Here is a 13,539-nt window from a genome sequence, read left to right as displayed (position 1 = left end):
GCAGCGGCTGAAATGAGGTCAACCATTAGACACTTATCTGCTCCCGACAGCAAGAACAGTCAACTCTTATACTGTGACTCTACAGACCTGCACAAACATGGTCCATCCTGTCCATCTGACTCTACAGACCTGCAGGGACACGGTCCAGCCTGTCCATCTGACTCTACAGCCCTGCAGGAACATGGTCCAGCCTGTCCATCTGACTCTACAGACCTGCAGGAACAGTCCAGCCTGTCCATCTGACTCTACAGACCTGCAGGAACAGGGTCCAGCCTGTCCATCTGACTCTACAGACCTGCAGGAACATGGTCCAGCCTGTCCATCTGACTCTACAGACCTGCATGAACACAGTGCAGCCTGTCCATCTGACTCTACAGACCTGCATGAACACAGTCCAACCTGTCCATCTGACTCTACAGACCTGCAGGAACACAGTCCAACCTGTCCATCTGACTCTACAGACCTGCAGGAACAGGGTCCAGCCTGTTCATCTGACTCTACAGACCTGCATGAAAACGGTCAAGCCTGTCCATCTGACTCTGCAGACCTGCATGAACACAGTGCAGCCTGTCCATCTGACTCTACAGACCTGCAAGAACACAGTGCAGCCTGTCCATCTGACTCTACAGACCTGCAGGAACATGGTCCAGCCTGTCCATCTGACTCTACAGACCTGCAGGAACACAGTCCAACCTGTCCATCTGACTCTACAGACCTGCAAGAACACAGTGCAGCCTGTCCATCTGACTCTACAGACCTGCAGGAACACAGTCCAGCCTGTCCATCTGACTCTACAGACCTGCAGGAACACAGTCCAGCCTGTCCATCTGACTCTACAGACCTGCAGGAACACAGTCCAACCTGTCCATCTGACTCTACAAACCTGCATGAAGACAGTCCAACCTGTCCATCTGACTCTACAGACCTGCAAGAACACAGTGCAGCCTGTCCATCTGACTCTACAGACCTGCAGGAACACGGTCCAGCCTGTCCATCTGACTCTACAGACCTGCAGGAACACAGTCCAACCTGTCCATCTGACTCTACAGACCTGCATGAAGACAGTCCAACCTGTCCATCTCACTCTTGTCAAAGAAGGCTGTTAAAGATAGGGAGAGTACCGTGTTAACCCAAAAATAAAACGACCCTGATTATAAACTGACCCCCCACACACACACACACTTTTCAAGACTCATTTTTGGAAAAATACTTTTTGAAAACCAACATTTTTTTTCATGAAGAAATTTATTTTATTTGAAAATAATGACAATAAAAACCATTGAATAAAACCAGGTAGGCTGATGTTTTTAACAACCATAAAACTTAAAATAACGTGTAGTCTATTGGTGTTTCTAATACCAATTAGACTCTCCATCTCATAGTGAAGAAAACCACCATGTAGCCTATCAAAGGTCCAATAACTGCAATAACCATCCAAGTCAAGTCGAACTGTTGAACATTCTTGAAACAAATCAGAATTAAAAAACAAAAACGGGCTGGATTGCTTCAGTAAGAATCGAAACACTTGTTTTACAAATATTTGGCGCCACCTGCTGTTGTGAATGTATACTGACATTTAAAAGCCCAGACCTCAAATAAGACGACCCTACTTTTCAGACGTATTTCCAGAAAAAAAAAAAACGAAACCTCTCTTATATTCAGACCAATACGGTAATATAGAGATGAAAACAGACGCAAGAGATAGGAGGAGTGGGAACTCATTCCCATTTCTGAAATATCCATCCATCATCCACCCGTCATCCATCCATCATCCATCCATCCATCCGTCATCCATCCATCCATCATCCATCCCTCATCCAAACCGCGTATCCTGCTCTCAGGGTCGCAGGGATGCTGGAGCCTATCCCAGCAGTCACTGGCTGGCAGACGGGGAGACACCCTGGACAGGCCGCCAGGCCATCACAGGGCCCACACACACACACACACACACACACACACACACTATAAGTTGTGTAATGAAGGATTTGAAGCATGAGAAAGAAAGAGAATAGAGGCTAAGTCGGTGAGACAGAAAAAGGCCGAAATGTCTTCTGAACAGTGGACGATTTTAGGAGAGGGGATGACAGAGAGGAAGAGGAAGGGGGAAGATGAAGAGGAAAAGAAAGAGGGGGGTATGAAGCAGGCTGTATCTATCATGTGCTGGTGTGTGGGTGCAAAGCGTGGTGAACACAGCTGTCGTCATGTCCTACTGACAGACCCCGTCTACTGTCAGCACAGTCCACCAGGTGAGTCACAGACGGCCTTAACTAGCAGGAGGAGGAGGACGAGGAGGAGGAGGAGGAGGAAGCATGGAAAATAGCACCAAAACAAACCGTTTAGTTTTCTTTAAAAAACATCGAGACGAGCAGAGGATGTTCCTTTTGGCCATTGTGACTGATAGTCATTGTGATTGATAGTCATTGTGACTGATAGCCATTGTGATTGATAGTCATTGTGACTGATAGTCATTGTGACTGATAGCCATTGTGATTGATAGCCACTGTGACTGATAGTCATTGTGATTGATAGCCATTGTGACTGATAGCCATTGTGATTGATAGCCATTATGACTGATAGTCATTGTGACTGGTAGCCATTGTGATTGATAGCCATTGTGACTGATAGCCATTGTGATTGATAGTCATTGTGACTGATAGCCTTTGTGATTGATAGTCATTGTGACTGATAGCCACTGTGACTGATAGCCATTGTGATTGATAGCCATTGTGACTGATAAAATCAGCCATTGTGATTGATAGCCATTGTGACTGATAGTCATTGTGACTGATAGCCATTGTGAGTGATAGCCATTGTGATTGATAGTTATTGTGACTGATAGTCATTGTGATTGATAGTCACTGTGACTGACAACCATTGTGATTGATAGCCACTGTGACTGATAGTCATTGTGATTGATAGTCACTGTGACTGACAGCCATTAGGACTGATAGCCGTTGTGACTGATAGTCATTGTGATCGATAGCCATTGTGACTGACAGTCATTGTGATCGATAGCCATTGTGACTGATAGCCATTGTGACTGATAGTCATTGTGATTGATAGATAGCCATTGTGATTGACAGCCAGTGAACCGCAGTATCTTCAGCTACTTTGGCTGACTGACAGGAATGTCTGTTGCTTGGCCTTTTTCTATACAAAATAACTGGCAATATCCACATTTACTTTATCGGCCAAAATGACTACCGTTATCGCTCATTTATCTCCTGTTGGTGAAGAGGTGACACACCAGGCTCAATCAAATATAAACTACATGGCCAACAGGATGTGGACAGCTGAACATCACACCCATATGTGCTTGATGAACATCTCATTCCAAACCCATGGGCATTCATATGGTGTTGAGCCCCCCTTTGCTGCTGTAACAGCCTCCACTCTTCTGGGAAGGCTTTCCACTAGATTTGGGAACATGGTTGCAGGAATTCACTCCCATTCAGCCACAAGAGCATCAGTGAGGTCAGGCACTGATGTCGGGGAGAAGGCCGGGTTCACGGTTGGTGTTCCAATTCATCCCAAAGATGTTGGCTAGTTTCTCCACACCAAACTCAGCAAACTATGTCTTTATGGACCTCGCTTTGTGCACAGGAGCATTGTCATGATGAAACAGAAAAGAGCTTCCCCCAAACTGCTGCCACAAACTTGGAAGCACACAATTCTCTAGAATGGTATTGTATGCTGTAGCAGTAAGATTTCCCTTCAGTGGAACTGAGAGGCAAGAACATGGAAAACAGCCCCGGACCATTATTACTCCTCCACCAAACTTTACAGTTGGCACTATGCATTTAGGCAGGTAGTGTTCTCCTGGTATTCGCCAAATCCAGATTGGTCCATCAGACTGCCGGATAGTGAAGCGGGATTCATCACTCCAGAGAACGTGAGTCCAATGGTGGTGTGCTTTACACCACTCCAGCATAGCACATTGTGTGCATTGGCTTATTTATTAGACAGTGATAGTGGAGGCAGGCAGAGAGAAAGGGGTAAGACATGCAACAAACGCTGCCAGCTGGAGTTGAGCTGGTAATGGTTGCAGCCATGTGGCCATGTGATATGCACGCTAGTCAGTCGGCCATGGAGGCACCCCAGGCCACCAGTTCTTGAGCTGACGTTGCTTCCAGAGGCAGTCTGGAACTCGGTAGTGAGTTGTGTAAGCGAGGACACATGGTTTTTACGTGCCTCAGGACTCGGTGGTCCCGTTCTGTGGTCTTGTGTGTTCTACTTCTTCATGTCTGAGCTGCTGTTGCTCTGAGATGTCTCCACTTCACAATAACAGCACTTACAATTGACCGGGGCAGCTGTAGCAGGGCAGGGATTTGACCAAATGACTTGTTGGAAAGGTGGCATCCTATGACGGTGCCATGCTGAAAGTCACTGCGCTCCTAAGGACCCTCCTCTCCACTGCCACTGTTTGTCTATGGAGACTGTGTGGCTGGATGCTGGATTTTATGCACCTGCTAGCAACGGGCGTGACTGAAATATCCGGACCCACTCAGTAGAAGGGTGCCCACATATACTTTGCTACGTAAAGTATCAGGGACTGAATTTTCCAAACATGCTGGAAAAACCAACAGCTGTGGCTGTATTAAAACAACAGCATGGTGCTTTGTGGTGCATTATTACTTACTCTTTTTACCTTTATTATTATTATTATTATTTTTGATTTTCCCGCTTTTACATCTGGCCAATTACCCCACTCCTCCGAGCCGTCCCAGTCTCTGCTACACCCCCTCTGCCGGTCCGGGGAGGGCTGCAGACTACCACATGTCCCCCCCCCCCCCCCCCCCCGATACATGTGGAATCACCAGCTGCTTCTTTTCACCTGACAGGGAGGAGTTTCACCAGGGGGGGCGTAGCACATGGGAGGATCACGCTATTCCCCCCAGCCCTCCGCCCCCGAACAGGCAGCCCAACTGACCAGAGGAGGCGCTAGTGAAGAGACCAGGACACATACCCACACCCGGCTTCCCACCTGCAGACACGGACAACTGTGTCTGTAGGGACGCCTGACCAAGCCGGAGGCAACACGGGGATTCGAACCGGCGATCCCCGTGTTGGTAGGCAACGGAATAGACCGCCACGCTACCCGGACACCCGACTGTTGTCAGGTTTAATCTGGGTTTTGTGTTTGTCTGCTGGTGACGACTGAACACAGCACATGGACCGGATGTGAAGACACTGCTCCACTACCTGTAGCTTATCTTCATAGTTGACCTCCTCCTTAGTGGCTCTCAGCTCCTGGCTCAGGTAGAAGGAGTTGACTACGTGCTCAGGAGAAACAAAGTCATTGATGACCTGAACACAGCTGTGGAGGTTCTGAACCTGAGAGAGAGAGGGAGACAGACAACATGATGGATGACTTCATGCTACACCTGGCGTAGCTATCTGTGTCAGGTAGCAGAAGTACAGGAGGACACACCACACAGGGACGGACGCATTAGTTCTCCATGTTGCTAGTGAGGAGGGTTCTGCAGACATGCTTGTGTAACTATGCATTCTGATGTAGACATGCTGTTATGTGTATGTGTCCAGTAAATACCTGGTGCATGGCCCCAGCAGGTATGAGGACCGAGTCCCCTAGGAACTGAACGATGGTCCAACCCTGGACACCGTGCTCTTCAAACAGACGCTGTCGCTGCTTCCTGCTGAGGTACCAGCCCTGCTCTCTGACCGGGTCCTGCTCTGCAGACATGTCCAACCCCTGCTCCTTACTCAGCTGAGCGGGGACAGGAAGAGATGGGAAAAGGGGGGTGTGGCTAAATATTTCATGGGCTTTGTAGAGTGTCAAGTTACACCAGCATTCATTCTTTCAAACAGCTTTTTATTTGCCAAGATCAACGCAGCGTGACGAGTACAACAATGGAAATGTGCCACACAGTCACAAGTTAACAACATGCACATCTACACTACCAGCCTTGTCACTCCACTCAGGCAACTTTCATTTCCTCTTTCTTTTCTTTTTCTTGATTTCTCCTCCTTTGCCTCCCCAGTTGTACTTGGCCAATTACCCCACTCTTCCGAGCCGTCCCGGTCTCTGCTCCACCCCCTCTGCTGATCCGGAGAGGGCTGCAGACTACCACGTGCCTCCTCCCATACATGTGGAGTCACCAGCCGCTTCTTTTCACCTGACAGTGAGGAGTTTCACCAGGGAGACGTAGCGCGTGGGAGGATCACACTATCCCACCCCCCCCCAAAAAAAAACAGGCACCCCGACCGATCAGAGGAGGTGTTAGTGCAGTTACCAGGACACATACCCAAACCACCAACCCCCGTGTTGGTAGGCAACGGAATAGACCACTACGCTACCTGGACACCTACATTCCTGTTTTTACCAGTGTTATGTTCTCCCTTTAATATCACTCTTTACTCTTCTGTGTTGTTTCCTTTCTTTTCTTCTACGTATATTCCTCATCTCTTGCCACAGCCACTGACCTGCTGGTGCCCTTCCTAGCCCTACTCCCTCGTCCTACTTCCTCATCCTACTCCCTAGTCCTACTCCCTAGTTCTACTCCCTAGTCCTACTTCCTCGTCCTACTCTCTAGTCCTACTCCCTAGTCGTACTCTCTAGTCCTACTTCCTAGCCCTACTTTCTTATCCTATTTCCTCATCCTACCTCCTAGTCCTACTTCCTAGTCCTACTGGAGGCCTGGTAGTAGACTGTACCAGCCCCCTCTTGTTTTTGGGGGGTTTTGTTGCAGTACTGTAAACCTGTATAAGTTGCTCTCATATTACTGACACAACAGAGAAGTATGACATACATATCTACTAACATTCAACTCTGCTGACTTTAGTGAAGTGCACAAGTTACATTTAAACTTGAACTTGTCAAAGAATTTGGGGAATTTCATCGCCAGCTAATAAACTGTTGTAAAATTCATCACGGTAAGGAATATAAAATAAAATAATAATAATACATTCCTGACTAAAAAGTAAGTGAAAAGGGATATCACATTATTTTCCAGCAACTGAAATGTCAGAGCCAGAGGTTATCCCTGGCTGTATTAATGAACTAACTCAGTTTCATGTACATTATTTTACCTGCTAATACTCCACTAACGATCTCAAGGTGCTACAGCACATTTACTGAGTATGGGGCTGGCCAAAAGGATTCAACAAATCCTGCATTAATGTTGGATTCAAGATTTTCCCTAAACCACTGTTAATACCAGTCTTGCACACTTATGACTACATGTGTTAGTTTCAGCTATGTGGCTGGATTTCAAGACCAACAATAGACTCTTATTCTGCTAATATTTGAATTCACACTCCTCACCCACTCCATCCCAACAACAACAGCCTAAATCACACCTCTGGCACCCCCCCCCCCAGCCTGTGCTGGCCAATTGGCTCCAATCTAAATGCAGTTCTTCAACAGATCCCTGGAGCTGTGTGAAGTCCGCCCCCTGCTTCAAATGCTCCACCACCATCCTGATCCCCAAGAAGCCCTCCTTCACAGGACTGGATGACTACGGGCCTGTCGCTCTGACGTCTGTGGTCATGAAGTTTTTCGAACAACTGGTGTTGGCCCACCTGAAGAACGTCACAGGACACCTGCTGGACCCCATGCAGTTTGCCTGCCGGGCAAACACATCAGTGGATGATGCAGTCAACATGGGACTGCACTACATCCTGCAACACACTGACTGACCAGCGACATATGCAAGGATCCTGTTTGTGGACTTCAGCTCGGTGTTCAACACCATCATTCCAGAAATCTTCTCCTCCAAACTCACCCAGCTCACTGTTTCCCCCACCTTCCGTCAGTGGATCACTGGCTTCCTGACAGGCAGGAAACAGCAGGTGAGGCTGGGGGAAGACACTTCTGGTATACGGACAGTCAACACTGGTGCTCCCCAGGGATGTGTCCTCTTCCCACTGCGCATCTCCTTCTACACCAATGACTGCACCTCCAAGGACCCAGCTGTTAAACTTCTGAAGTTTGCAGACGACACTACAGTCACTGAACTCATCCAGGATGGTGACAAGTCTGCATATCGACGGGAGGTTGAGCAGCTGGTGCTCTGGTGCAGTCAGAACGACTTGGAACTGAACATGCTCAAGATCGTGGAGATGACAGTGAACTTTAGGAGACACCCCTCAGTACTGGTCCCTCCACAATATCCAACAGCCCTGTGTCAACCGTGGAAACGTTCAAGTTTCTGGGAACTACCATTTCTAAAGACCTGAAGTGGGAGACTAACATCATCTCCATCCTCAAAAAGGCCCAGCAGAGTTTGTTCTTTCTGCGGCAATTGAGGATGTGTGGTCTGCCACAGGAGCTGTTGAGCCAGTTCTACACCGCAGTCATTGAATCTGCCCTGCGTACATGCATCACGGTCTGGTTCAGAGCAGCAACAAAACAGGACAGGAACAGGCTGCAGCGAACAGTAAAGACAAGAGAAACACAAAACACTGGCGCTCCCCTGCCCATCCTGCAGGACTTGTACACCTCTAGAGCCCGGAAATGGGCGGGCAGAATCAGCACAGAACCCCCCCCCCACCTAGGGCACAGTCTGTCTGAACTATGGATGCTCCGATCGATTGGCCGCCGATCATTATTGGCCGATTTTCCTTCTAAATAGTTTGATCAGTGCTCTCTATTAAGGCCGATCAGAAGAGCCGATCAGATGACGCAAAATACGTGAGACATTTCTCTGTGCGCGGCAAAAGAAGCTCACTAAAATGGCTCCAGCGGTCTGACAGTAGGGCTGCACGATGTATCGACGATGTACCTTCATCGCGATATCAACATGTGCGATATAAGTACCGCAAAACACTGCTTGAACTGCGATCAATGGTATCGGCTATTTATTTAACGATATTACTAGGCGTTTGTGTTGACTTTGGTGCCCCCTTCTGGAAAAAGGTGGTAATGTCACTTGGCTGATTCCGTCTCAGTAACAAAATATAATGTAAAAAAATAAAATTCTAACATGAGTTACTCACTCTGCAAAACTGGTAAAATGTCAGTTTAAATTGAGACTGTTACATCATCATTTATGATATAAACTCCTCGTAGCTGCTTTAAATCGGCCCAGATGTGGTGGTAAAGTGATGAAGAAACTGTGTTGCCATGCAACCAAGTTGGTGGTGTTTGTTCATTATCAATATAGCGGCTGCAGCCAGGTGCATTTTTCTTCTTCAATAAAACCACGTTGCTGGGATGGAAATACTGCATTTCATGTGTTTATGCAGCGTGCCAGGCTGGCCACTGTCTGGACTCTGTGTCAGCAGCACACCTAGAGCAGAGAGACATTAAAACTGTACACTTCAATATTTGTATATTTATCGCGAGTCATATCATCATCGCAATATGCAGCAACGTCACCGCATATCGCATGTTTCCCTAATATCGTGCAGCCCTATCTGGCAGCTGTACAAGGTGTCTGGAAAAGACATTAAAATCACTGTATGCAAGGTGTGTGAAGCAGAAACCCCTCGTGGTGCAACGCAACAACGACATTTTAATACCACGAACCTCATTAGACATTTGAGAATCTGTCCCGTCAAATGCGGCGAGCATGAAAGGCAAGCCAGCGCCAAGTCAGTAAAGCCAGTTAACCCTTTAGCAAGGCAGTCTTCCGTCACTCAGCTGTCAGTTAGGGAGAAGTCAAAAGAAATATCAGCCAAGATGGAGGAATTCACTGGCCTGGATCAGCAGCCTCTTTCTGTAGTGGAAGATAAGGGGTTCCGACGACTTATCACCTACTTGGATCCAGGCTACATCCTTCCAGGGCCTCAATATTTCATGGACGTATGCCTGCTGCAGGTATACTTCACAGTGTAGACACATACTGACAGCAATTTAAAGGACAACGGCACACCAATCAGTTTTACAAGTGACACGTGGAGTTGGAGTGCAACCCAGCCACTGAGGATGCACATGCCAGTGCATCCTTAGCGCCGGTCCCAAGCCCGGACAAATGGGGAGGGTTGCATCAGGAAGGGCATCCGGCGTAAAATCTTTGCCAAATCAAATATGCGGATCATAAATAAGACTTACATACCGGATCGGTCGAGGCCCGGGTTACCAACGACCGCCACCGGTACTGTTAACCAGCAGGGTGTCGGTGGAAACTATGCTACTGTTGGGCGAAGGAGAAGGAGAGGGGGGAGGCATGTCCAGAGGCAGCTAGAGAGGAGGAAGGGTAGGCATGTGGAGGTGAGAGTCAGAACTTTGAATGTTGGCACTATGACTGGTAAAGGGAGAGAGCTGGCTGACATGATGGAGAGAAGAAAGGTAGGCATACTGTGTGTGCAAGAGACCAGGTGGAAGGGGAGTAAGGCCAGGAGTATCGGAGGTGGGTTCAAACTCTTTTACCATGGTGTGAATGGGAGGAGAAATGGGGTAGGGGTAATTCTGAAGGAAGAGTATGTCAAGAGCGTGCTGGAGGTGAAGAGAGTGTCAGACAGAGTGATGAGTATGAAGCTGGAAATTGAAGGTTTATTGCTGAATGTTATCAGCGCATATGCCCCGCAAGTTGGGTGTGAGATGGATGAAAAAGAAGAATTCTGGAGTGAGTTGGATGACATGGTGGAGAGGGTACCCAAGGAGGAGAGAGTGGTGATTGGAGCGGACTTCAATGGACATATTGGTGAAGGGAACAGAGATGATGAGGAGGTGATGGGAAGGTATGGAGTCAAGAAGAGAAATGTGGAAGGACAGATGGTGGTCGATTTTGCGAAAAGGATGGAAATGGCTGTGGTGAATACATATTTCAAGAAGAGGGAGGAACACAGGGTGACGTACAAGAGTGGAGGAAAGTGCACACAGGTGGACTATATCTTATGTAGAAGGCGCCATCTAAAAGGGATTGGAGACTGCAAGGTGGTGACAGGGGAGAACGTAGCTAGGCAGCATCGGATGGTGGTCTGTAGGATGACTTTGGAGACCAAGAAGAGGAAGTGAGTGAAGACACAGCCGAAGATCAAATGGTGGAAGTTGAAGAAGGAAGACTGTTGTGTGGAGTTCAGGCAGGAGTTAAGACAGGCACTGGGTGGTAGTGAAGAGTTGCCAGATGGCTGGACAACCACTGCAGAAATAGTGAGGGAGACATCTAGGAAGGTACTTGGTGTGTCATCAGGACAGAGGAAGGAAGACAAGGAGACTTGGTGGTGGAATGAGGAAGTACAGCAAATTATACAGAGGAAAACGTTGGCAAAGAAGAATTGGGATAGGAAGAGAAATGAAGAAAGTAGACAGGAGTACAAGGAGATGCAGCGTAAAGCAAAGAGAGAGGTGGCAAAGGCAAAGGAAAAGGCGTATGGTGAGTTGTATGACAGGTTGGACACTAAGGAAGGAGAAAAGGACTTGTACCAATTGGCTAGACAGAGGGACCAAGCTGCAAAGGATATGCAGCAAGTTAGGGCGATCAAGGATAGAGATGGAAATGTGCTGCCAAGCGAGGAGAGTGTGCTAAGAAGGTGGAAGGAATACTTTGAGGGGCTGATGAATGAAGAAAATGAGAGAGAGAGAAGGTTGGATGATGTAGGGATAGTGAATCAGGAAGTGCAGTGGATTAGCAAGGAGGAAGTGAGGGCAGCTATGAAGAGGATGAAGAGTGGAAAGGTGGTTGGTCCTGATGACATACCTGTGGAGGCATGGAGATGTTTAGGAGAGATGGCAGTGGAGTTTTTAACTAGATTGTTTAACACAATCCTGGAAAGTGAGAGGATGCCTGAGGAGTGGAGAAGAAGCATACTGGTACCGATTTTCAAGAACAAGGGCGATGTGCAGAACTGTAACAACTACAGAGGTATAAAGTTGATCAGCCACAGCATGAAGATATGGGAAAGAGTAATAGAAGCTAGGTTAAGAGGAGAGGTGATGATCAGCGAGCAGCAGTATGGTTTCATGCCACGAAAGAGCACCACAGATGCGATGTTTGCTTTGAGAATGTTGATTGAGAAGTATAGAGAAGGCCAGAAAGAGTTGCATTGTGTCTTTGTAGATTTAGAGAAAGCTTATGACAGAGTGCCGAGAGAGGAGGTGTGGTATTGTATGAGGAAGTCAAGAGTTGCAGAGAAGTATGTAGGAGTGGTGCAGGATATGTATGAGGGAAGTGTGACAATGGTGAGGTGTGCAGTTGGAATGACAGATGGGTTCAAGGTGGAGGTGGGATTACATCAAGGATCGGCTCTGAGCCCTTTCTTGTTTGCAATGGTGATGGACAGGTTGACAGACAAGATCAGGCAGGAGTCTCCATGGACGATGATGTTCGTGGATGACATTGTGATCTGTAGCGAGAGTAGGGTGCAGGTTGAGGAGAGCCTGGAGAGGTGGAGGTATGCACTGGAGAGAAGAGGAATGAAAGTCAGTAGGAGCAAGATGGAATACATATGCGTGAATGAGAGAGAGGACAGTGGAATGGTCAGGATGCAAGGAGTGGAGGTGACAAAGGCACTTGAGTTTAAATACTTGGGGTCAACTGTCCAAAGTAACGGGGAGTGCAGTAGAGAGGTGAAAAAGAGAGTGCAGGCAGGGTGGAGTGGGTGGAGAAGTATGTCAGGAGTGATTTGCGACAGAAGGGTACCAGCAAGAGTTAAAGGGAATGGTTGTGAGACCAGCTATGTTATATGGTTTGGAGACAGTGGCACTGATGAAAAGACAGGAGGAGGAGCTGGAGGTGGCAGAGTTGAAGATGCTAAGATTTTCACTGGGAGTAACGAAGAAGGACAGGATTAGGAACGATTATATTAGAGGGACAGCTCAGGTTGGACGGTTTGGAGACAAAGCAAGAGAGGCAAGATTGAGATGGCTTGGACATGTGTGGAGGAGAGATGCTGAGTATATTGGGAGAAGGATGCTGAATATGGAGCTGCCAGGGAAGAGGAGAAGAGGAAGGCCAAAGAGGAGGTTTATGGATGTGGTGAGGGAAGACATGCAGGTGGCTGGTGTGACAGAGGAAGACGCAGAAGACAGGAAGAAATGGAAACGGATGATCCGCTGTGGCGACTCCTAACGGGAGCAGCCGAAAGTAGTAGTAGTAGATGTGGAGTTGGAGTGCATGTCCCGTGTCCCTGTTAAGATAAACCGCGCACTTGGGGGTCCGCGGTGGTGTAGCGGTTTAAGCATCGGCTTGGTGTCGATGCAGTTGCCCACTGGGGACTGGGGTTCGCGCCCCGGTCTCGTCAGATCCGACTATGGCCGGACTCGATGAAGCAGCAATCATTGGCAACGCTGTCTTCGGGAGGGGGGCGGAGTCGGCTTGTGTTCGTCATGTGAATGCGTCTCTGTGTGTGTCGGAAAAACAGTGGTTCGGCTTGGATTCGCCTTGTCACGAAAGTGGGGAGGTGCTTTCCTTCGAGACTGCCGGCCGGAGAGATGCAGTTGGCAAACGCATGCAATACGAGGGTGGGTGTTTGAATTAAAATAGGGATCAATTGGCCACTAAATTGGGAGAAAAAAGGGAAAAATCAGAAATAAATTTTAGAAAAAAAAAAAAAAAGATAAACCGCGCACTTTACTGATCAAAACTTCAAATAACACAACGCTGTCCTTCCCTGTCAAGGATCCACAGGGTCACA

The 13,539-nt window shown here is 47.9% G+C and overlaps 1 protein-coding gene across 2 annotated transcripts in view; it reads right to left on the bottom strand.

The window, feature by feature from the left end:
• Positions 1–13,539, bottom strand: part of jmjd1cb (jumonji domain containing 1Cb) — a 336,498-nt gene that overhangs the window by 1,523 nt on the left and 321,436 nt on the right. For both annotated transcript variants that reach the window (XM_056296610.1, XM_056296611.1), the window contains 2 exons: positions 5,552–5,728; positions 5,203–5,334 (listed from right to left, as the gene is read on the bottom strand). In XM_056296610.1, coding sequence (XP_056152585.1) covers positions 5,203–5,334; positions 5,552–5,728 — 309 coding nt within the window. The remainder of the gene's footprint in view (positions 1–5,202; positions 5,335–5,551; positions 5,729–13,539) is intronic.

The sequence above is a fragment of the Lampris incognitus genome, chromosome 17 (assembly GCF_029633865.1).
Source record: "Lampris incognitus isolate fLamInc1 chromosome 17, fLamInc1.hap2, whole genome shotgun sequence".
Taxonomy (NCBI): Eukaryota; Metazoa; Chordata; class Actinopteri; order Lampriformes; family Lampridae; genus Lampris; species Lampris incognitus.
The sequence above is the reverse complement of the archived record's forward strand: the minus strand, read 5'-3'. Positions and strand labels throughout refer to the sequence as shown.